Source organism: Leptinotarsa decemlineata, unplaced genomic scaffold (genome assembly GCF_025532065.1).
Source record: "Leptinotarsa decemlineata unplaced genomic scaffold, Ldec_3_MD MMD2_tig00000251_RagTag_RagTag, whole genome shotgun sequence".
In the NCBI taxonomy this organism is placed as follows: Eukaryota; Metazoa; Arthropoda; class Insecta; order Coleoptera; family Chrysomelidae; genus Leptinotarsa; species Leptinotarsa decemlineata.
This window is the reverse complement of record NW_027412547.1, coordinates 1,600,529-1,623,663: the sequence shown is the minus strand read 5'-3', so window position 1 is coordinate 1,623,663 and position 23,135 is coordinate 1,600,529. Positions and strand designations below refer to the sequence as shown.

The following is a 23,135-nucleotide window of genomic DNA, read 5'->3' as shown; positions in this document are numbered from 1 at the left end:
CGTATTTCGTTTTCAGTATTTCACTGTATATTTTCGTCTAGGAATTATCAATAAAATAAACTTACTGTTTGCTGTAGTGGGTTGTTGTAGTATATGTTGAAGTGTGTTCGCTGGTACTGCTCATGTGAAATTCAGATCTGAAGGTTCGGAATGGTTGTGGTTGCATCTGTTCGACCAATCTCTGTAAAAGAAACAAAGAGAATTTCATCATTATGAACAAAAAACCTTGATAAAAATTATAGGGTTTCAGTAGTCGTCGTGATTGGTTGAATTTTGTTTATAGGGCTCAAAATTTCCTTAAAAAAGTTGTCAAATATCACTCTTATTTTCTTTCTATGTTGGAAACAGAAAGTACTACATCCTGCAGCAGGAAAAGTGATCTCTAGTACTACGAATAGCTATTATTTGAATTTGATTGGTGAATGTTGTAGATTCAGCCTTCATTGTCTACGAAGTTTCTAACCGATTTCAAATTGGAGAAATAGAAAAAAATGAATAGCTATTATTTGAATTTGATTGGTGAATGTTGTAGATTCAGCCTTCACTGTCTACGAAGTTTCTAACCGATTTCAAATTGGAGAAATAGAAAAAAATGAAGAATAAAATGAAATGAAAAATAAATGGAATAGTGAAAATGTCAAAAATTGTAAAAATGAGTCGAAGAAAAAGAAAATTACTGTTTGAAAAAAAATGAGAGGAAAAAAAAATAACAATGAGCAAAAAAAAAAATATAAAAACGCTAATTTGTAGAAAAAAAGAATTATGGTGATATGAAATGAAAATGAATTGATAAATGGCTAAATATCAAAAAAATATATATATAAAATTAAGAAAAAATGCTAAAAAATTTAAAATGAAAAAGACATTTCACAGCTACGTTTCAGTATTTCTTATATTTACTTTTGATTATTCAATTTATATATGTTCAAGAAGTATCTCGTAGATGTAGACCAGGAAATCGTCTTGAACATAATTTATAGCAAATAATTCATAGCAAATAAATCATACAGAATTACGATTCTCCTCTCATTGTCACTCTCAGTTAAAATCTGTTTTTCCGTAACCAGCTGTCGCCCCTCTAGAAAAGACAGCCCTCAGAAGTCGAAATTTGTACAAGCTGAGAATAAACGAGGTCTTGCCTTCTAACGTGCGATTCCTAGCACGATAAAAGTGAAAATCGGTCGTCCAGCCTCACGGCTTTAACCACTAGTTTTCATAACAGAGCAAACCACCCACGCCAGTCCAACCGGCTACCGTCCCGCATTTTGCAAAATTTTGTAAAAACACACTGAATTTCTGTTATAAGAATATTTGGTAACACTGTAAGTAGAAAACTCTTTAGCACAACCTTAGGGTTTCAACAGGCTTTCTCAATGTCCATTACCTAGGACAACTAATAAATTTGTTTTGTATTCTATTTGTAATGATGTATTTTGGAATTTATTTCAATGTTGGTGAATAAACATTACTGAAATTATTTTTTCAACCCTAAGTTTGCTCTGGTCCTATCTACCGAAGCCCCGATACATTCATAAGGGCGTGCCAACATTTTCAACCAACGACCACTCCCCACACCGTGGGGTGCGTGATCATTGAGTCCAAGAATCATGTGCCCTGAGTAAGCGCAGTGAGCCAAGAATGACAGCCTTCTATATTTGTCCGGCTGAGATTTCTGGCCTAGTGCGTAAAGCTGGTATCATTTTGAGACTCGAGGGTAGAGAGGACATCATTCTACCAAGGACTCCAAGGACAAGAAGCATTTTGACAGAGTGGTCTGGATGGAGTCTGCGGAGTTCGAAGAGATAATCTCGATATTTTATTCGTTTTCCTCCTCTTTTCTGACGATATTCATCTCGCCAGGAGCTGAAAACTCCACGACAAATATCGTCTTGGTCTGGTGGTCGAGAAGGACTACATCAGGCTTATTAGCTTGTATGAGCCTGAGGTTGGGGAACAAATAGTTCCAATAAATTCGGCACTTCTCGTTCGCCACAACGGATTCAATATCCCCCGGAGCGTAGAGCAACACCGGTGTCTCATTAATACCGTAAAAGTGCCGAATGTGGCAATAAAGCATCCTTAGAATATACGTTGAGGCTGGATATACGCTGAACCGCATATGCTGGATATGCTGACGCTTTAAGGTCTCAGACGCCTCGCGGCAGGCCCTGCACCTTGTGTCAGGAACCTCTATAGCCATCACGCGACTGCGGTAGACTAAGGTGATGAAGACACCATCCTGGCAGGCCATGATAAACCCCCCAGTTTCCGACTTCAGCGCACTAGAACTGAAGAAGCTACGGTCATGCGCTTTGATAAGCCAAGGTCTTCAATGTTGTTGAAGAAGACCCCATGTATTAGCTTATCCTTGTGTTGCCGCAGTAGTGAAGCGATATCTGCGTCTTTTATATGGGCCTTTTGCTGAACGGGTTCCAACTCGGTGACAGAGTTGGGGTCACCTCGTTCAGTGTCGAAAACTATACCGAGTTCATCAGCTGCTCGGGCAGCTGTCCTAAAGAGAGATGCTCCAATTCCTGCTCTCTCATAGTCGCAGACCATGCAGAGAAGGGGATCCGAACTCCTGACGACTTTACAGGCTCCATCCAGTACCATTCCGTCATGTAGACACTCCAAACTCAAAAGTCCACGGCCTCCCTGCTGTCGGGGGAAGTACAACCGTGGAACGGACGATTTGTGATGCAAACTCCTATGCATTATTATTATTTCATTTATTTATCTTTTCTTTCATAGATTCAAAATTTGTTAACAATTTTTCAGGCAAGGGTAGTCTGAACCTGTTACACATCGAGTATTCTGACGTATCATAAAGACTCAATATTGAATGTCTATTGGTTAAGATCTGTACAAATAAAAAACCGAGCAACTCCCTTCTAGAATTACTTGACCTCAATGGAATGCAACTTTCCTCAAATCAATCGCCAGCCCGGAAACACCCGAGTGGAAATATTCGTTATCGATTTCCCACTTAAGAATGCACAGCATCTTGTCCCGACCTAAGACAATCCAGATTATTCATTCGGCCTTTTTGGTAGTTTGCAGCAACGCCGGGTAATTAAAATAGACTTCTCCGTATTTGTTTAATTGAGATTCCACAGTCAGCGACGTGCTTATATTTATAAACGCAATCAATTCACGAGGCTAATTTTAACGGGGTTAAGTTGAAGGACTTGTGAGAAGGGTATAACGAAGATCCAATCGATTCTTAAGGTGCTTGAGTAAAAATATACTTCAAAGTGCTAGAATAACTGTTATTTAGTCTTTTCTAAACGTTCCGGCACGCATATTAATGTTCCTCCTGACGAAAATCAAGTAGTTTTCATAAAAGAGCTCTAGAACAACGCATTTTAAACTTATCATTTCAACCTATTTCTTTGAAAAATTATTTAAATACTTAAAAAAGAAGAATGAAATAATGCATTCAACATTTATAGGGATTCGTTTCTATTTCACCATTTGGCAACATCGGTTATAGCTAATAAAGGACAATGAATCTGTTACCTGTATGAGACAAACAAAGATGACATATTTCAGAGGCGTGCTGTTCTGTTTACTTATGTTCCGAGTTCCGAGACATTCTGTGACATATGACATTTTGTGCACCTAACCTATCTTCCTCTATATAAATAAATAACACAACAACTGTTGTTTATGTGGCTTGTGGATGTGGTATTGAACTATAATTTATATTTGCTTCAATTGTTGATTTATAAAGATAATTTTCCTTTTTTAAAGTAGAATATCGAGGTTCGTATAAATTATTTCAACTTGATATAGGCGGTGTTGCCAATATGTGAATTAGAAACAACTCCCTTTAAAAATTAAAACACAACATTTGAAACATTAAACTCAACTTAATTTTGTTCAAACTTGCATTTGCTGTAATAACCCAAATTGAGGAACATTCCCCATTGAAATAATTGTCGAAATACATTTGTGGTGTTTTCCAATTGAAGTTCGTGTAAGGTTCTCTACAACCCGCATTCCAAATTTGTTTCTGTATGCCTATCGAATTTTCCAAGGTATACTTCGAAATCACACATGAGAGTTGCAGAAAAATATCAGTTTTATATATCTACATTGTCCGAAAAATTGACACCTGTTGTCAAAACAAAGGGGTTTAGTTTTTTTTACAATAATTTGTCAGATGGGTTCAAACAACCGGTTTCTTCGCGATTTATCGTCTTGTTAACCTTTGTAACGTTTGTATTCCATTCTCACTTTCATATTATAAACATCTAAACTATCACTTTGACACCCTATAGCTACATCCATGGGACTAACGTTATCGTCCGCCAAAACAACATCAATGTTTTCGATATCGAATTTTTCTATTGACTGCAAATTAACCGATTCATCATCCAAAATTATCCGATTCATCATCCAGAATAGTTTCTACATCTAATATAATCGATTGTGAATCGTTATGAATTTCATCCTTAAAATGTTGTTAACCTCGAGTGCTCCAAAGTTGTTTTTTTATTCTAAAAACGATACCCCATTCGCACAAACTAATTTTTAATATACCTACGACAGCTCTTGCAAGACATATAACTGCTCTGTACCAGCGTTGTCAACCGTAGCGAAATTTACTCGACGGTAGCGGCGTAACGGATTCGAACATAAAGTAGCGAAAATTTCTACAAATAATCAATATTGAAAAAATATGGAAGAAGAAGAAGCAGTGGACAGCTGACAATTGAGTGTTAAGTCAATACGCTATAGTCTTAGTAGCTGAGGCCATTACACGATGAAAGAGAAGAAGAAGAAGGCTTTTGAATATTTGTATTCATATAATCTCCATTATTTTGAAAGTAAAAGTCTCGAGTATTATAAATTATATGGAACAAATCACAGTGGAAACGGAAGATAGTTCATTTGATTGTAGCTCGAGTGAAGAACTACCGCAAACTATATTTGTTTCATATAAGTAATTTTTACTTATATGAAACAAATATATATGTATACTTTTGATCTCCTATAAGTACCAGATCATAATAAAATTGTGATGTGATGCATTTTACGCAGTTTTTATTGATTTTGAGAAAATGCTCTTCTGTAATGAATCCAATTCCAAAATAATTATTTCAAGCTCAGAAATATTTGTTGAGACGACAGCTTTCCGAAATGAACTGCTGTAGATTTAGAAAATTGAGTACCACCTACTGAGTTGTGCGGTTGAAAGTGAGTATGACCCTGATTCCTAACAGCTCTAGTTTTGTGTTTCTTCAAGGTTTTCAAATAGTTAAATATATCCTAGAATTATTGGTTGCTGAGGCCAATGAATGAAAAAGAAGAAGAAGGTTCCTAGAATTATATTATCTGATTGGAACGTAGGTAGTTGGTAATATTTCCAGGGTATAAATTTTAAAATTGGGAGTAATTTATGAATAGTGCGTGTGTCGCGGTTTCATAAAGAATATTATCTCAAGGTGAAAACTATATTAGATAGTTCTGATATAGATTTTCATCACTTATCGGCCAGTTGTATTCAGTTTTTGAATATTGTGAAGCCATATTTCCATAGCGCCATCTAACGGTCATTTATATAAATATAAAAGGCAGCCCTCGTATATTTGAAAGTGTTTATCATTTTTAGCAAAGTTCGATAAAAGGATAAAAGTAATAATCTTCATAAAATCAACAATGATATTGCGTTGTTGATAGATATAATCATTTTATTTGCTAATCACTCCATTTTTAATTATTACACTATGAGTAAATGATGGGAAGAATGAGGGTCATCCGACAGAAGGTCGCATTAATAAAGCAGTTTTATTTCTAATTCGACTTCGTCAGGCTATAAACTCGAACAGCATTACGACATTTTTCCGACAACCGTGTATCGTGGCGACATTTGCATATTTAAGAGATATATAAATCTTTGTTCAATGACGAAGTCAACAAATACGTAGGATACAAAAGCGAGAAGTTAGATAAACAAGAAAGATAGTGGTTCAGGTCATAGAAAAAACCGCGGCCGAGGTTGATAACAGTACTGGAGGCTGGATTTTGATATTTGATACTCAGCAATTTCAAAATATCCTAACTCCTTACCGTAATATAGTAAACGTACAGTTTCAAGCGACTGACACTTATACGTATTATGTACTAAGGGGAGCAGTCTTTTTCTCAGCTAAATCTATGAAAATTTTCAGAAGTTTTCAAGTAAAATAGCCTACTCTAGTTTTTACTTTTGGCTTGACTCAACAGTACCGCTGATTCAGTCAACTGATTTGAATCCTTTAGACTTCTACAGTAGTCATCAGGGTTCCGTGATGAGTCATATCCTTTTAATGATGTATGATGTAATTTAACGAATTACTTTTATTGCAATTTAGGAAAGTTTGGGGTAATTGTATCACTGCTTTAATATTCAGAAAACAAACTCAATTACCTTAAAAATTCGACAAATTCAACTGTAAAATAGACAATACGAGGTTCGGCTATTAAATAACGAGACTGCGCGCCTATAGGGCGCCCTAGATAGATGGAGAAAAAACGAGAAGTGCGTTGGGTATCTGGAAATCTTCTCTATCCATGTACCAAAACACGTTTTTGTCACGTATTTGTGCAGTAGCGGTTTGAAACGAACGTGTTTTTTTCTCGTGCTGAAAACAGGAGCAACGTATCAATTCCAAATTTCTCGTTTAATTGAAAAAAATTCCGACTGTGTGCTATAAATTGTTGCAAGAGGACTATGGGAATAATTCTCTATCACGTGCGCATGTTTTTGAGTGGTGTAAGCGCTTCAGTGAGGGCCAAGAGAGCACTGAAGATGATCAGCGCCCAGGTCGCCCTGTCGCTGTTCCACCTCCGGAAACAGTGACCAAAATCAACCAAATTGTGCGTATAGATCGTCGAATAAGCATCCGGATGATTGCCGAGGCTGTAAACACCGACAAGGAAATGGTTAGAAAAATTTTACACGGGGAATCACACATGACAAAAGTCTGTGCCAAAAATCCTGACTCCTGACCAAAAGCTCTTGCGTCAACAGGACAACGTACCAGGACAACGCGCCTACCCATAACGCGCTATCTGCGAAGCGGTATTTGGCCGATAAACGCACTCCAGTGCTCAAACACGCACCGTACTCGCCAGATTTGGCACCGTGCGACTTTTTTTGTTTCCGAAGATGAAATCTGCTTTGAAAAGGACCCAATTTGAGACGATGGAAGCGGTGGAGCAAAACACAGCAGATCTCCTAAGGGCCCTCACCAAAGAGGACTTCCAGCACTGCTTAGATCGATGGAAAAGGCGTATTGAAAGGGCTGTGGCGAGGGGTGGGAAGTATATCGAAAGGGAGCATTCGAGTGTAGAATAATTTTTATGATAAAACCGTTTTTCGTAACCAGTCTTGTTATGTAATAGCCGGACTTCGTTGAATAACATGTCCCAGATGAAGTGATTTCGCTACATTAAAAATGGTCCACTGTTATTTGATGAACTTTCATTATTGAGGCAATTTTGAAAGAGATTGTGTGAGCAATGTGTTTAAGAACAGTCTCAAAGACCTTCAAATTATAGTTTATACACACATTGATAAACATTGAGATCAATGAATACAGGAAACCAATCAAAGCGAATTATAGGCTCAAGGCATTCCACAATGAAATTCTGCTGTAACATCCTCAATAATGTATACTATTATATATAGACAAGCATTTATACATAAAACATATTTGTAATATTTGAATTGTTAAAGTGTGCTTGTCAACAACAGCTAAATCTTATTGGACAGTGAAGTATACTTATCTATCTGTACATACATAAAATTATTATCATCATTCTCAAGCCACGTTTTATATAACAAGAGAATATTACGTGCTTGCTTGTTGATTTTTTTATAATACTGTCAGCAGTATATGTCTAACGCACACTTAACTCTAAGCGTCTGCCCGACGAGAGAGGAGGAGCCTGCCTTCTGCTGACGTATGCGTGAGAGAAAGGGAATCCAGGCACACTGGCGCTGTAACGCGTTAGGTAACGAAGCGTATTTCCCTCCCAAGAGAAGTTATCGCGCGGATAAGGGATCAGTTTTATGTTAACTTTTTTATGAATAATTCTCTTCATAATAAGTGAGGGAATGTTCTTGTACAGAAATTACTATCGATTTTATTTGGTATCCAAAAAATAAATCATTGTAGTAATAACATGATGATTATAAAAGATAGTAATGACTTGTGAAAGTGTGAATTTTCAGTCAGTTTTTAGAAATTAGTTTAGATCAGCCCCTGATGATGTTTATCAAGCTACCGAAACGCGTGCCGAGAAGAGTGCACTGTCATAGTTCTGCGACGTTATGCATAGTCATATCTGTATGACTTCCGTGAACAATCAAGAGAATATGGAATGAACGGAACAATTTGATGGTATGAATAAACAAGTAAAAAAATTTTCAAGGTAAATTTACACATTCCGTTAGATTATGTAACTGGTCGGTAAGAAAGAACACTGTGGTTGCCCTTCAGATAATGTAAAACTAATCCAGTTACTTCATATCCTTATCAGTGTCTTATCAACACTACAGCACGGGTAAGAAATCAATTATCCATATAAATAGAAGTAGTTTGAACGAAGTTAATTCTGTCAATTGCAATCGCTAATCTTTACTGTTTTTTACCGCTATATTTTAAGAGTTTACCTCATTCTTCATATATTTTACATATATACACACAGACATAAAAAAACCTGCACTGCATTCGATTTGTGAACAAAAACAAAATAATTCCAAAGTCACAGGTTCAATGTCGTTTTTATTTTTGACGATTTTGTCCCAATTCTTCACACGTGTGGTTATGGGACCGAATGAATGCCTGAAAAAATTTACAAAAAGGATTTGAAACTTTAATAACTTCTAATTATTATATGCAAGCGCTTTCGATATCAAGCTTTGCTATTATCTTCAAGGCTATACTCAACTAAACGTACGTATAATCTTCTCGATTGTTTTTTATACGATCACTAAGACGATCTAACCATATAAAAGAACAAACAAGAAGATAAAACGTTGTTTGAGTAGAGCCATGAAGGTGGTAGTACAGCCTGCTCAAATCCTTTTTGTAAAGCAGAGTGCAGCAGTTAGAGGTATAAATATTGTGAAACTCTTTTTTCTGTTCAAGCTTTCAAGGCGTTTTTTGTCTCATCAGGAACTCTACAATAATTATTGAACGAACAAAGGTATGAAACAACGTGTTCATACTTACGAAAGTGAGGTTAAAATGAAGTTTGCAAAAAAGTAACAAAGAGGATCCTCATATTTGTATGTCAAGATTAAAATTGTTTAAAAACATATAACAATAAATACTATTTTTATACTTATGATGCACTGTTTGGAACCTTTGGTGTAGTAATGAATATTATTGGAGTTTTTTCCCAACACCAAATCGTTATTTTTAACACCTTGACACGTGTTTCGATCACCAAGTGATCATCTTCAAGAGGAAGATTAAACTGGAAACTTTCCTAAGCTAACACTATTTATGCTATACAGGTATACTATACAGGTAAACCATATAGGTATACCACCCATACAGGTATACCACCCTAAATTAATTTTACAATTTGCCTTATCTATTATTTTACAATATGTCCTTATGTAGTGTTTAAATGTTATAGTATGCTATTTGGTATTGGTCCCTCATCGTTATATTGCTTGTTAAAATAATATTATTGGATTTACTGATTACTACATAAGGACAGATTGTAAAAATAAATTTAGATAGGAATATTCTGAAATTTTTTATATAGCTGAAAATTGTTTTATACATAACTATAACATTTAAACACTACATAAGGACATATTGTAAAATAATATATAAGGCAAATTGTAAAATCAATTTAGGGTGGTATACCTGTATGGTTTATCTGTATAGTATACCTGTATAGCATAAATAGCATTAGCTTAGGAAAGTTTCCAGTTTAATCTTCCTCTTGAAGATGATCACTTGGTGATCAAAACATGTGTCGAGGTGTTAAAAATAACGATTTGGTGTTGGGAAAGAACTCCAGTAATATTCTTTACTATTTTTATGATAAAATGAGATGATTGCAATCATCTCAAACTATTCATTAATTCATTATTTCTTGAATTTTTGCTCAATTTTTGCTATTTTATTTCTGTTTCAACTCATCCGAATATTTTGGTCCATAATTTCAGTATTTTAGACAATGGAAGTCCGAAAAATATTTTGAGCCTGAATTGTTGAAAGTTGAAAAGAAGTAAGGATTTCAAGTATTCTTCAATATGTTGTTGGTGTGTAACACGAAACAAATACTTGAGAAACATTGTTCTAGATAGATCCTCGTAAAAAAGATTTTTTGGAGAGTCCGAAACATGAAGCACATGAAGTCAATTTCAAATAAATAAATATCAAAAATGAGTTTATCTTGAAATGAAATAAATTGGATTATCTGAACTCATTTTTTGTGTGGTTATCTTCAGCATCAAACGATAAGCCTTAATCCATATCGCAAGCAGCATATGTTTACATATTGACATACGTTCGTATAAAAAAAGAACAAACACCTACCCAAGGCACATTTCCCAACTCATGTCGGAAATCATACTCGTCAGACATTGTAGAGTTCCAATCACTAAAACTATATACGATTCAAATAAAAACTTATGTCCTAGGCGTGTTTCCTTCCAACAAGCGAATAAATATGAGGAAACACCTAAAAAACAATCGATACCGAACGTAAAAAACAGCAGGAACTCAAGAGAACATTGCTGAACTAACACACTATTTTGTGACACAGTTTTTTCATGTAACTCGTGTGACGTAAGTAACGTATCGGCATGGATAGCCGCGACAGACTGCCGCAAATGCCGCGCCGTCGATTCTCCGCGGTCCTGCTACGATCGACGCGAGTTTTTCCGACGCCTGGCGGCAGCAGGAGGATTTCCTGATCATGCAGCGATGCCAGCTCTACGTATTTTCATGTAAATCTACGTAATTTCGGTACAGAGAAAGACGAAAGAAACCAAAGAAAGATCTTTAAAACAAGGTGCCACTCGACCTACTTTTCCTATCTAAATAAGGGTCGTCGGACGCACCCCTCCGAGGGGATGCGTACTACAAAAAATCTGATTAGTCTGAAAGGTATCCCCCTTTAATTATAAATCGACGTGTCCGAGCTTTTTTAAAAATCTTACTTTTTATATTCAAAAACGGCTTTGTTAAGTTTTCGTTGTTTCACACTGTATATTCATTTGTTCCACTGGGATACTTATGAGCAAGTATATTCTCAGTGGAGAGGTGTGAATTTTAATAAATGAACATTAGGCATTCATAGATATAAATCGCGTAGATTGCCATTATATTGGTGGATTTGAATACTGTTCTGCAAGTTTGGTTATAATTTAAGTTGTTGATTTCTCTTATTTCTCTTTTTTGAAATATGAAGATTTTTTCGATATTTAGATTGCTACCCCAAAAATAATTCCGTATCGAGCAACTGATTCGGAGTTAGCCGTGTGTAATAATGTGAATTGGAGTATGGAACAACCCTCAGGATCCCAGGAGAACTTATAATAGAAAGGACTGTTCCTTTCACTACTTATCAACAGTTTCTTCACAATCTTAGAGAAAACATGATAAAAATGACAGCAACGCCTGGAAGTAATCACGATAAACGAAAAGTATTCATGCAAAACGAAATATCAACTAGTTCTCATGTGTTTCACATCCCACACTATGGGGTAAGTGATCATTGGGTCCGAGAATCATGTGCCCTGAGCAAGCGTAGTGGGCTAAGAATGACAGCCTTCTGCATCTGTCCGGCTAAGATTTCTGTCTTAGTGCGGCAAGCCAGTATGATTTTAAGATTCGAGAGTAGAGAAGACATCATTCCACCAAGGACTCCAATAATCAGAACAACCATCTTGGCAGAGTGATCTGGATAGAGTTTGCGAAGTTCGAAGAGAAAATCTCGATATGTGGGGAACTAATAGTTCCAATAAATTCGGTACTTCTCGTTCTCCACAACGGATTCAATATCCCCCGGAGCGCATATGCTGGACACCGTATATGCTGGACACGCTGATAGCAAGTGCACCTTGTGTCAGGAACCTGCTTTTGCTGAACGGGTTCCAAGTCGATGACAGAGTTGTGGTCACCTCGTTCAGTGTCGAAATTAAACCGAGTTCATCAGCTGCTCGGGCAGCTGCCCTGAAGAGAAATGCTCCAATTTCTGCTCTCTCATGGTCACGGACCATGCAGAGAAGGGGATCCAAACTCCTGACGACTTTACAGGCTGTATCCAGTACCATTCTGTCATGTAGACACTCCAAACTCAAAAGTCCACGGCCTTCCTGTTGTCGGGGGAAGTACAACCGTGGAACGGACGATTTGGGATGCAAACTCCTATAGAGATGCATAATTTTTCGGATCTTTACGTCGAGTTGATACAGTTCCTCTCGAGTCCACTTCACTACTCCAAACGAGTAGAGTAAGATTGAAACGGCAAGCAACTTTGTTCTTCCCCGACAGTTCCGGTGACCAGATCTGTCAAAATTGGTGCTGCCGGAGAGAGTTCTTCACTGCTGTCATCTCTTGTGAGTGGCGTTGTTCCACCCCGAGGTAAGTATACGTCTCTCCGGCATGGTGTAGGATGCTTCCATCTACGAGCTGCACATCCTCTCCGTAGTCCCCGCATTGTCCTCTTTTGAGATGGACCATTGCACATTCGTCTATCCCGAATTTCATACCGATAGCAAGTAGATTATTATTATTATTATTAATAAACCATGTGATGCCATCCAAACTGAACGTGTCTGCAAAATTTTATCTCAATTGGTTGAGAATGACTGAGAATGACGAAGTTTCCATATTCAATGTTTACCAATTTTACGTAATTTTCTGATCTGGTCTACGTCTTTTCCAAAATGTGATTTGGCAACACCGCCTAGCGGCAGCAGGAGGATTTCCTGACCTTGCTTACGACCGCCGCGACAAGATGACTGTTAAGTAAAGACAGCCCTGATTTGATTGTTGACGGCGTTTATTTTTAGATTTGATGCCATTCACTACAATAAAGCACCGAATAAATAAAAGATTTATTGGCCGAAAATTGTATCTACACGATATTAAGCAGGCTATAAATATGAATGACTGTGTTGAGGTTTCTTTAGGGCTTGTGTGTTTCATTAGGGCGACGCTAACGGAAAACTTTGCAGGTGCGGCAGGTGAACCGTTGACGGATACTTTGAAGGTGTTTATGGTTCAATAACTCCATACAAGTGATTCTTTGAGGGCACAGCAAAGGGAAACCATTTGTCAAGTGGAAAATTGCGGTACTCTCTACAGACTTGGACTAGATAGGTGGGCGATGAATTCACAATTTTTTTGTCATGAACCCGGTGTAGAATAATTCGTGTCAACTTTTAGCACCAGTTATCTTTCAAAATCTGTTTATAGTGAAGAATAGTGAAGCGACCTTTTTGGTTCAGCGAAAGTTACGAGTAGGCCGTCGTTTCTAAAAATATCGGGAAAAGTTCATTCTATGGGACATTCATGGATTTTCACGATCAAGTTTTTGGAAGAAAACTGTTGGAAAAGCCCAAAATATGTGTTGTGGCGCCATCTATTGTCGGTTATGAAAACTATGCTCCACAATCTTGTAATAATGCTCTAGAAAGAAAATAAAGTTAGTCTGTGCTGAGAACTCAACCAGAGCGTTTCATTTCAATAGAAACTACATAATGGTATACATTCTGAACATTTTTTTACTCAGACTCAATAAGTTTTTCGCAATACAGTCCGTTGAAATTTTCATGATGTCCAGTGACGGCTCGTGCATCGGAGAACAGGGGAGGTTAAAGTCATAAAGACTATATACACACGGAAAAGCCCGCCGGAGGCGCGAAAATTTTTATGTTGTTGCACGCTTTGCTTAATACTAAAGTTATAGCATGGGCATGACAATGCGTAAAAAGTGCATGAGGAGCTATGGACTTTATTTCAGTTTGTAAACCATTTGAATGGTCGGCCATGACCGCAGCCCCATCATAGGTTTGCGCAATTAACTTTTGCCTAAAATTATAGGTGTCACACGTACGAATTAAAAAATTTAACAAATCGTCAGCTGTGCGCCCAGATGAAACATTATGAAAACCCATGAAACATTCTACCACATTACCATCTTTGACATATCTAAAAACGATTGAAAGTTGTGATGTACAGGTAATATAGGTAGTTTCATCAATTTCCCATGCAAAAAAAGAAACACTTTCAATCTCCTTGCTTATATTTTCCTTAATAATACATGCCACACTCTCTATAAGCTCATTTTGGATGGTTTTTGAGGTGCCCGAAAAAACGCTATCGTTTAAAAAAGTGCCACATTGTGAATCATATTTGCCCCATGACATTAAAAGTTCCTTGTAATTGTCGCGATTAATCGAATCTTCGGTTTCATTGTGTCCACGAAAATCTTATTCTTGGAAACCCAAATAAATCGTAATATCGATAAGTCTTTTTAAATTCGACCGATTTTCCCTAACCTGATTATTAAAAGGAATTATGTCCTCTTTTTGAGCTGTATCTAAAGCTGTTGCTATATTTTGTTTGCTAAACAATTTTGATTTACAAGACGAAAATATATGCTCCTTAGATTTAAAATGTCTTTCTGAAGAACGAAGTAATTTTTTTTAAATCGGAGTATCCTATTGGTATTCGGTTTGTACGGAAAATAAAACAAAGGACCAACAGAAAAGTTTTTTGTCGTTTAATGGAGCCGGTTAACCAATCGCATTTATCTTACCAACTAATATTAAATCCTTATTATGCACTGTTTGGAACCTTTGGTGTGGTAATGAACTCCAGTAATATTAAATCCTCGATTTTGTCGATTATCTGACGCTTTAATTGAAATCAAATTTGGTTGAGGTCTTCACAGAATTTTAATAATGTAAAATTTATTATCATAAGATGAAGAATTATTTGTCAGCAAACAATCGACTATATCGTCAGATTTTTTAATTTCGTCCAACGTATCCATACCTAATAAATGAAAAAAAAACTTACCGAAAACGATTTACCGAAATATTTTTCAGTCCCGGTCCGTCACGGCATCACCTCCGAATAATTAAACACACTAACGGAGATCAACTGGAGGATAGCCTCCTCTAACGCTATAATTTTTGCAACTGAAATTACAAATCGGGACGTATGTCGCTGGTTGGATTGGTCTCGTGGAACCTGTGTTTTTAAAGCGGTCGGAGGCTTGCCTCCCTTGCAACGTATGACATTTATTATTTCGGGTTGATGGTTTATTCGTTATTCGTTCATGGGCGGTGCGTTTGAGTTTTGTTGATGCAGAATACAGTGTGGTACGTACTACGTAGTGAGTGAGTGTATTTTTGGGCATTTTATGTATTTATATCAAAAATTAATGGTGAAATAATGAAAACCAAGCATTTTTAGAAAAAAATAATCATAATTATTTGTCAATATCTTTTAATTTATTGCGATGAATAGCCTCAAATTTTATGGGGAGGCTAAGCCTCTCTTGCCTCCTTTGACGAGCCGCAGCAGTGATGTCACTTTTTACTACATACTGACATTTTAAATATTAGTGAGAGAATACTGTACTCTATACATCGTTGCTGTTCATTTTTTCAGCTTATCTATATGCTCTCGTTAAGTTATTTTCGGCAAATTTTTCTCCCCAAATTCAAACTGAACCAAAACGCTGCCAAAACAGCTAGAAAAAATAACCAGAGATTTGGGCACGGTGTTGATGAACGCACTGTTTGGCGTTGGTTTGCGAAATTTCGTTCCGGAGATTCTAGCCTCGAAGTGGACGACCTACAGTAATCCAGGACGGGGATTTGAGGACCCTTCACAATTCAATAGGTTCGCACAGGTTCCTAGGCAGGTTGATATCTCTATCCTGGGTCTGCGACTGAAAATACTTGCACCAGAACCGGAAGGTGTTTTTGATCCATCTGTGAAGCAACAATTATCTGCTCTAAATATTTCCTTCTCCCGGAGGATCCAGTATTCTCTACCTGGGAACAGTACTTTATAAGGAGGTTCGAAGTTAACAATTGGTGGCATAAAGTTAGAAGTCATTGCAAGAATGCTGTGACTTCCAGTGTCAACCAACTGTTGCACTCTGCTTTAAATTGCTTTGTGCAATTGGCAATGTGCACAAGTCTATATGCAGTCCATCTAGCCTCTCTCCAGAAAACTGTGGAGAGGAGGTAGATCTAGAAGGATATCCATGGCCACTGACTGTGTTGTACTGATGGCACCATTGATGGCCAGAGAAGCCTGTCTCTGTAAGCCAGGAAGCTTTGCTTGGGCCATTTTCTGTAAAGCCTTCGGCCACCAAGTAATTGCACCACAAGTGACCATCGGTCTGACAATCATCACATGAGTCCAATGGATTCATTTGGGACCTAAACCCTAAATTTTACCACAAATCCTTCGACATACCCATAGGGACAGTCTGGCTTTGTGTAAAACTGTTTCCAAGTGAGCGTTCCAGGTGAGTTCTTTATCAAGGACAATACCTCCGTTTCAAATGGGATTACCTCACAATTGAGGGAAAGTGGCGTTAGATCGTCGAATTTTCTCCTCCTGGTGAAGAAGATTATCACAGTTTTGCTGTGGTTGACAGACTTCTGCTCCCTCAGGCAGCAACTGTGAACAACTGTACTGCACTGAACTGAACTGTAGGTAGACACTGTCTGTCACACCCAGTATATATTCCTACAGCTAATCCTATGCCATTTCATCATCGATCATAATTGAATTACCGAGAAAAATATCATCAATATTCCAGAAAGACGCACATTAAAGTTTTAGGTAAACGGTCGTGATTGCATAGTGTTTATAGGAAATAAATACGTAATAAAGCATTGCTCGCCCACGCTAAATATCCGCATATGGAGGCGACAAATTGTCAATTCATTATTTCAAGGCCTACGTGAACTAGTACAAATACCCGCCTAGGTACTCCTACATGAAAGCTAAGTTGAAAAATTTTCCCCCTCGTCTGACAATGTTGAAGTGAACTGGCATAATTTCCTCGGATCAACGAACCCTTTATTTTTGTGTAAGGTAATAATAGTTTATCCACCTTTCAAATCATATGCACGAAATTAGAAATGTTAAAAATAAATAAATATATACATAGTATTATAGAAACATTATTAAAACACTACAAATGATATACATATAAGTCATACTACCACATTGATCAATTCTAGTTTCTATGGATCAGACCAAGGCATTTGATTTAGCAAATGTAGTTTGAAGTAATATCCTTCGGAGTTCCCCAAGGTGGTATCCGGGGCCCACTTCTGTTTGCTATAGTCACTTCTGATCTAGCTATAGTAAAGTAAACTACATAAATTTGGATCGATAAAACATATTTGTGTGAAGTGCACAGAAAGAACTGAGGATCAACCTAAATAAGGGTATACGGTCCTTTGTAAGGGCAAGAACACAGACAATATATCTGTAGTTTTCGCATTCTTAGGAAGGATTCACCCCTAGCATTGGTTTCTAAGGGTAAGAGTATTTTTTACAATGTCTTCATATATGATCAGCACGTAAATCATATCACCTGAGACATTAACTAGATGAATATACTAACCTAAAATACTCACATCGGAAAAGTCTAGGGATATTTTTAAAAATGACAATATTTTTTTTTTTAATCGCTTTAGGGAAAAAAAGTTGACGGGTGATTATTAAACGAATGTAACTTACAACAAAATTTATTAAATGGTCATAATACAAAAAAAAATGGAATCAGTACAAAGTATGGCCTCCCGGCTGGTTTATTACGGCCCTACATCTATCGTGCATCGACAAAATGAGATTGTCAATGTCTTGTTGAGGTACATTTGCCCATTCAGCGATTAAAAGCTCTCTCAATTGAAACGTTGTGTGAATGTTCCCCATATGCGGAGTAATTCTTCGTGGAAGCATGTCCCACACATGCTCGATGGGATTCACGTCCGGTGATTGTGCAGGCCATGGCAATAATACATCAACTCCTTCGTTGGTGAGCCAGTCAGTTACTAGACTCGCGACATGTGGACGAGCATTATCGTGCATTAGGTGGAAGTTTTCACCAACAGCACCAGCAAACGGACGGACGATAGGTAGAAGAATGGTGTCGAGGTACTGTCGAGCTGTGAGGGAGCGATTTGGAAAAACGAGATCGGTTCTGCCGCCGATCATGATTCCGCCCCATAGCATTACTGTACCACCTCTGTATGTGTGGACTTCCTGGACGTGTCTCAAACGTTCATCATTTCCAGGTCGTCTCCACAGTCTTACTCGACGAGAATCTGGATGAAATCCAAATCTGGATTCGTCTGTAAACAAAACGGTGGCCCAATCATTTGCATCCCAGTTTTGATGTTCTTGACACCACTCTAATCTTCTACCGCGATTGCCTCTCGACAAAGGTGGACATCTAAGTGGCCTTCTGTTGTGGAGATCTGCTTCATACAGTCGATTTCTGACAGTATCACGACCAATGGTTACCTGGTGCGTCTGCTGCAACCCGTTAACCAACTCAGGTGCTGTGATTTTCGGTTGTCTTCTCGCGGTTAAGACCAAAAATCGGTCTTGAACTGCAGTTGTAGCGTGTCCTCGCCCTGGATGTTGTTCGGCTGGACTGCCAGTTTCACGGAAACGCCGCCACAATCGACTGATAACACTTTGGGGGACCCCCAAACGAAGAGCTACATCATTTTGTCGCATGCCACCTTGAAGAAACCCTACAGCTCTATTCATCTCAGCCAATGGTAAGTGATGGCGTTCCATGTTAAAGCACAATATTTCCAGTTTAATTGCTGAGCAAGAATTGCATAGAATGTACAAACTCGACACTTTCAGATTATTCATTTTAGCCGAAAACCTACAATTTGTAAAAAACTTGATAAAAAATTAGGTACCGTTTTTGCAGGCTTTGTTCAACCCATAGAAATCTACAGGGTGGTCGAGTGTACCAATTTAATCGAAATTAAACGACCTCATGCATTTATTTTTATGATATTTAGTATATTATAAAAATATCCCTAGACTTTTCCGATGTATGTATTTTGGAGAAACACGCTGTCTATTCAAAAAATGAGGGGAATCTTATTTTTTCTCAAAAAATGTTCATTTATCCATCAATTTCTATTCTGTTCCCTTCAAAGTAGTTCCCCTCAGATGTAATACACCTGCGCCAGCTTTTTGTCCAATCCTCGATGAAGGTCTGATATGCATTTTTTGTATGTTCTTCAGCTCTCTCGGCGAATCGGTTTTTATCTTCTCAATCGTCGCAAAACGCCGTCTTTTCATTGGCCACTTCAATCGTCGGAACAGAAAAAAGTCACAAGGGGGTAAATCTGGTGAATACGGTGTCTGAGGCATGATTACGGTGTTGTTTTTGGCCAAAAAATTAACAAAGCAATGACGAATTGTTTGTCCACAATACTGGACGTTTTTTTATTTCGGCTCTCCTGCGCTCTTCAATTGGGCGACAGGACTTTGGTTTCGATGTGATAACCATATACATACTTGATTCGTCACCAGTTATGAACCTTTCAAGTAAATCTGGATCGCCGTTGACGTCATTCAAGAATTCCTGAACGATGCTCAAGTGACGTTTTTTTTTGGACAAAATTCAGCAATTTTGGAACGAGCTTCACTACCACACGATTCTCCATAACAATTTTCTTCACTTTCTTCTCCATATCTGTGTTATGATTGAAATTTCATTGGATTCAAATCCGGCTCGAAGGACCACTATGTTAGGTATTCTAATGAAGTTGCACTGCATTTAGTTTTGGAAAAACGGGAACATAAAACTTATTTATTCAATAACATACAGATAGAAATAGTAATTTAGTGTCTTTTCAATTTGAATACTTGAAAACTTCTATCTGTTCTGCTCATCAACCTCAGGGTTGTGTCTGGCATCCGGGAGGGGAGTGACTATACAGGGTGAACGCCTGAACAGCCATAACCACATCCCCATGATTTGTCACCAGTTATGACCCTTTTGAGCAAATCTGAAACGCCGTTCACGATATTCAACGATTCCTAAGCGAGGATCATGCAACGAGTTTTTTGGTAAAAATTTAGCAATTTTGGAATGAATGTCACTGCCATACGCTTCATTCAAAAAATTTACAAGTGTTTCTAAGCACTCAACTCCATTTTTGACAAAAATTTGATGCAAATTCTTCGATACATTTTATCGATAGCAAAAAAAAACGCCTAATTTTCATGGCCTGTCACCAACAAACTGAACATGCCAAACAACTGAAACCATTTTTTACTCAAAATTTGAACTTGAAAAACACTCATAACTAAACTAAACAATAAATATTACTAGAGTTTTTTCCCAACACCAAATCGTTATTTTTATCACCTCGACATGTGCTTCGATCAACAAGTGATCATCTTCAAGAGGAAGATTAAACTGTTTAATCTTCCTTTTGAATTTTATCACTTCGACACGTGTTTCAATCACCAAGTGATCATCTTCAAGAGGAAGATTAAACTGTTTAATCTTCCTTTTGAAGATGATCACTTGGTGATCGAAACACGTGTCGAGGTGTTAAAAATTACGATTTGGTGTTGGGAAAAAACTCCAGTAATATTCATTACTACACCAAATGTTCCGATCAGTTTTAAATAAACTAAACAAGTTAAACAGCTGAAACTGTTAACATATATTCGAGAAGGGTGTACCAACACAAAAATATCGCTAATCGAATGTAAGTAGCCCGCGAAATTTGAACATTCTATTTTCCGAACAGTTCAAATATTTAAAATTCCGAATTTCGTGAGCTTGAAAAATATATTTGTACATTATGAGTCTGTGTCATCCGGTATAGTTATAGCAATTTCATTTTCTCATAGAGTTTAATGGACCTTTTCAATCTTATATTTAATTCACTAAACTCGATGGGAAAGAAAAATGGGCAATATTAAGAAACACTGAAAATATCGTTTTTGATTTTTATGGAAAAATCTATTTTTCATTAATACAATTTTAGACAATCTCTAACGATGATAAAAACTCAAGTTGACTGTGGATACGGACCTGCTTATTCGACAAAATTCATCAAGTATTTAAAAAGAGCAGATATTCAACTTACTACCTGCGACGTATTTTTATCCGTGGTCACAGAGGATTTATTTTTAAAAATTATGTCACCGGATAGGAAGTGAGGTAATGTTCCAAACAGAAAAATTGACTATACCATTAATAAACAGCAATTTCGATTCTGAAAAATGTGGCCAAGGTCGAAATTATAATTAATATTGTTGAAATCTCAAGTGCAATTATAGTTTTGTTGAATTTCAATCCGCGGCGCGGTTTCCACACTCACAATTTCAAATAATTAACGTTGATCGCACTATTGATGAATGGAACATTCGAGTCTGTCAGTGAATGGGAAATCACAAAGGTGGAGGTCACACCTACGTTTAAAAATAAAAAAAATAGACCGTTCTGAATGACGGGGTCGGATGATCTTTGTGAGAGAAGAAAGAGGTTTTTTCGGGTGGGTTGAATTCAAGGTAATTTATGCAACGTCTTAGGCTAGTTGCACACACGCCGATTTTGGACGGCCAGTATAAAATCGGCCGATATTTTATTGGTAGCGGGTGATTACACACTCACCGAATTTTTATCGGTCGTAATTAGCACGCACTACCAAAACGAAGTTAATGCGTAGTAACTACAATTTCACCGAGCATTCGAGACTGGAATGGTCGGTAAAAAAACCGGTGAGTATGCAAGAGTGTATTTAGTCATGTACGCCACTACTTCCCGGTACTGCCGGCGATACAGTACAGTGGACGGCTGCTCACCGGTATTTTACCGGCGACGATCACCGGTCGGCGTGTGTGCAAGGTCCCGTTCCCACATGTGGTTCACTATTGGAATTTGGACGACCGGTACAAAGTCGGCCGTCCAAAATCGGTGTGTGTGCAACCAGTCTTAGATCACAAGTTGAGACAATTTGAGACAGGTATTCTAAAATACCACGAAGACTTTTGAGGGTTGCTCGGAGAGAGGTGGGTGGTTAACGAGATCTTAAAAAATTGATCAGAAGCAGTGTCTGATATATTCAAGAAATACTTTGTGAGATTTTCACTAAAAAGTTTTACAAAAACGCAACACGTGTTTCGCTATACAATATCTTCTTCAGGCGTGTCTCTGCTAACTGAAATCTACATGTTTAATGCTTTATATATGTTTTACGATTTGAAGTATCTGAATTTTAAGTAATAATAATAATAATAGTAATAATAATATTTATTCAGTTGGATCATCTATAGACGACATTGAGTATGTCAAAACGTGTACAAATATAAAATTAAAAATACAAACTCCGTGCACTTAGAGGCACAATATACAATTTACATAGATAATATAATATATAATAGTCAAAACCCAAAATGATCTGCTATTTATGCAACAGTATCGTTATTAAAATCGGCCTAAAATGTTGGACACGTTCATAATATATAATAGTCAAAACCAAAAATTTTTTACTTATATAACAGCATCATTATTAAAATCTTCCTAAAATGTTAAACATGCACACCATCATAACCTATGACCTTGAAAATGTTACACATGTACAGGGTCACAAGTTATCATCCATATATTCTTTGAGAGAATAATGGGATTTATCCAGGAGCAACTCTTTGATTTGATAGTTATACTGTTTTAGAGTCAGATTTATTATTGTACTTGGAAGTTTATTGTACAATTTAATGGCCATAAGCCTGGGACATGATTCAGATACAACTACTCTGTGTCTTGGCACTTCCAACTGTAGGGAATTTCTAGTATTATAGTTCTTATTACCATTAAGAGTACGATAACAAAAAAGTGTATCTCCTCTTGTTGCCGAATTGATACATTAATTGACGTTACTAGTAAACTGTGATCTGGAGTGGTTCTTGAATGATTTAAACGTAAAAGCACAGCTTTTCTTTCATTCAACAATAGACCATTGTCTGAGAACCACTTTTGGGTTCTATTTATTTCATCAGATGCTTTATTAACTGTGGCTTCAATATTTTCCTGAGTTATCAATAAAGATGTGTCATCAGCATACATAACGAACTGAT

General features: G+C 37.2%; 1 protein-coding gene across 1 annotated transcript in view; it reads right to left on the bottom strand.

Annotated features, from left to right (window-relative positions):
* Positions 1-23,135, bottom strand: part of shot (dystonin-like protein short stop) — a 247,145-nt gene that overhangs the window by 73,692 nt on the left and 150,318 nt on the right. Inside the window, 1 exon segment of the mRNA XM_074173472.1 lies at positions 66-181. Within this exon segment, the coding sequence (XP_074029573.1) occupies positions 66-181 (116 nt within the window).